Source organism: Oratosquilla oratoria, chromosome 5, assembly GCF_046742065.1.
Source record: "Oratosquilla oratoria isolate Oo_2021 chromosome 5, ASM4674206v1, whole genome shotgun sequence".
NCBI lineage: Eukaryota > Metazoa > Arthropoda > Malacostraca > Stomatopoda > Squillidae > Oratosquilla > Oratosquilla oratoria.
In genome coordinates this window covers 43,738,646-43,741,145 of record NC_134781.1, presented here as the reverse complement: position 1 = coordinate 43,741,145, position 2,500 = coordinate 43,738,646, and the positions used below count along the sequence as shown (strand labels likewise).

The 2,500-nt window shown below is 39.5% G+C and overlaps 1 protein-coding gene across 1 annotated transcript in view; it reads left to right on the top strand.

Annotated features, from left to right (window-relative positions):
• Nucleotides 1–891: 891 nt before the first annotated feature.
• Nucleotides 892–2,500, top strand: part of LOC143025767 (uncharacterized) — a 1,999-nt gene continuing 390 nt past the window's right edge. Inside the window, exon 1 of the mRNA XM_076185774.1 lies at nt 892–1,393. Within this exon, the coding sequence (XP_076041889.1) occupies nt 892–1,393 (502 nt within the window). The remainder of the gene's footprint in view (nt 1,394–2,500) is intronic.

Genomic DNA, 2,500 nt, shown 5'->3' with positions numbered 1-2,500 from the left:
ATGAGTGATGGACTTTTGAAATCAAAAGATCGTGCAATCAGTCCCACATTTTCTAGGCCGTTTTGAATGGCATGATAATGTTACTTGACCTCATGAAGGAGTCGCCACGGAGAAGTGAATAAAACCATCTGACGGCAGTCATAGTACAAGAAACAGTGCCACCCGGAACGGAAGGGGATCAAGAAGGAGGAGACGTCATCTGCATTTCGCTGGCAATGACCACTGAGGTGGTTGAAGCAAAAAATAAACAAATAAACAAAATAAGCAAATAAGTAAAATGATGATAAAGAAATATAGATAAATAAAAGATAACAAGAATTCTTCTTGAGTGGAGATCAAAAAGAACGCTGTGAAACTTTGATCCGTAGGGCTGTCACTAGGTCCCTCAATAGCGGCAGAGACTATATAAGGCGGAAAGTGCTATCCGGTATCCAAGAGGCTGATATATATATACTCATATTTCAAAAAATGTGAATTGAATTTTTTTCTATACTTATGCAATGGACAAAAAAAAAAAAAAATCACAAAAGTAGCTGGCTGGCTAGCTGTATGGCCGACTGGTTGGCTGCATTGGTAACTGGCTAACTGGCTGGCTTTATGACCGGCTAGCGGGCTGTATGGCCGGCTGGCTGGATGCCTCGCTGTATGGGCAGTTGGTTGCCTGTATAGTCGGTATGTTGGCTGGCTGTATGGCTAGCTGGCTGGCTGTATTACTGGCTGACTGGCTATCTGGCTAGCTGTATGGCAGGCTGACTGGCTGTATGGCTGGCTGGCTGGTTGGCTGTATGGCTGTATGGCTTGCTGGCTGGCAGTATGGCCGGTTGGCTGGCTGGCAATATCGCAGGCTGTCTGACTTGATTTATGACTGACTGAACACAGATCGCCTCATTCATGACCCTCGGTAGACACCAAAACGTTATTTGTTTGCAAGAGGTCATCAGAGAGGAGGAGAACCATCAGGTCTACTTCGTTCTGGACATCATGGATCTTAGCCTCGAGGACACAGTCAAACGGATGGCCGAACAGGGACGCTCCTTCACTAAGAGTGAAGTGAAATCTGTTTGGTTTCAATGCTTTAAGAGACTCCGCCACGTTCACAAGGTTGGACTTGTTCACTGCGATTTGGCAGCAAGAAACATCCTTGTTGACAGAACAGGCTCTGTCAAAATCACAGACTTTGGTTTGGCCATTCGAGAGGGGGAAAACGTCTTCTTCAGCCAAAAAGAGGATCTAATCGACCTCATCGCCGTTTTCATCAACAGCGTGTCACAGGAGGAAGTCGACCAAATCGACCTGATCCACGGAAAAATTAGTTCATCACGAGTACAACTTGTTGAACAATTGTACTCTGGAGAGGTTTCACTTCTAAAAGCGATCAAATCGTGTTATTTCCGTCAGAAACCTCTCCCACAGCCCCCTCAAATCAGCCACATTCTCTCTGTCTCTGCTTCTCATTATTGAGCTTCTAAAAATGACGACATTATAAAGGATAACTTAGGTTTCTTCGTTCATTTCTGAGGCTTCAAAAATTGTCAATCATAGAACAATTAATGTTCTACGTTGAATATACACATATTCTGCATTTGCTACTTATAATAGACTGGTAAAGCCATGAAAATATTTTTTTATACAAGTACAGTACAAAAATATGTCCAATCTAATTCTCGGTACCACTGCTAGAACCAAGTCCAAATCGAACGCTAAACATAGCTTGAAAACAGACTAAATCACGAAAGTCTAAACTTGAAATCTAATCACTTTTAGAAGTTTATGAAAGAATATCGTTTCATTGAGGAAAAACACTTAGCTTTGAAAATATGTAAATTGTAGCTAAATTTCTACAGAAAGAATGAGGAAAAAAAATTGAATTCTCGTAAACTTCTAGATCATTTGCAAGAAAAAATAATTCATTGCGAAAAAAAACGTTTTTCGTCGTTTTGGGAAACCCTTCCCTCAGCTGAATAAAATCATCAGGCGATAGAATGTAATCCAAACTTCGCGGGCTCATTGTGGTAGGTTTTAAACTTACGACGCTAGAATGAGGTGATTGTACTCTCGTTTGGATAGTATTGCTAGCCGGGAACGAGAAAAGCATAATATCCAGCTTTACAAATTTACCGAGTTTCCCAATAGTTCCTCAAATACTTTCGGAAGAGTAAGATTTAAGACAGAATATAAGTTCATGATGGTAAGCACACTTGAGAATTAGAGAAATTTGATTGATTATTAGTTTATTTGTATGTCATATTCACTTTAAAACTTATTGGAAACATAAGTATTACTCCTCCAATAAAATTATTCTCTACCAATTTAAGTTATGACAAAAACACGCACACACGCGCGCGCACACACACTCATACACATGCACGCTTATAATTTATTTCATATTATTTGTTTTTGTTTTGTTATCATTTGTCTGTTTTGATTTTCATTTATTATTAGTTATATGTCAATTCATTATTATTTACTATTTACCTGTTTGTTTATTATCTGACTATAC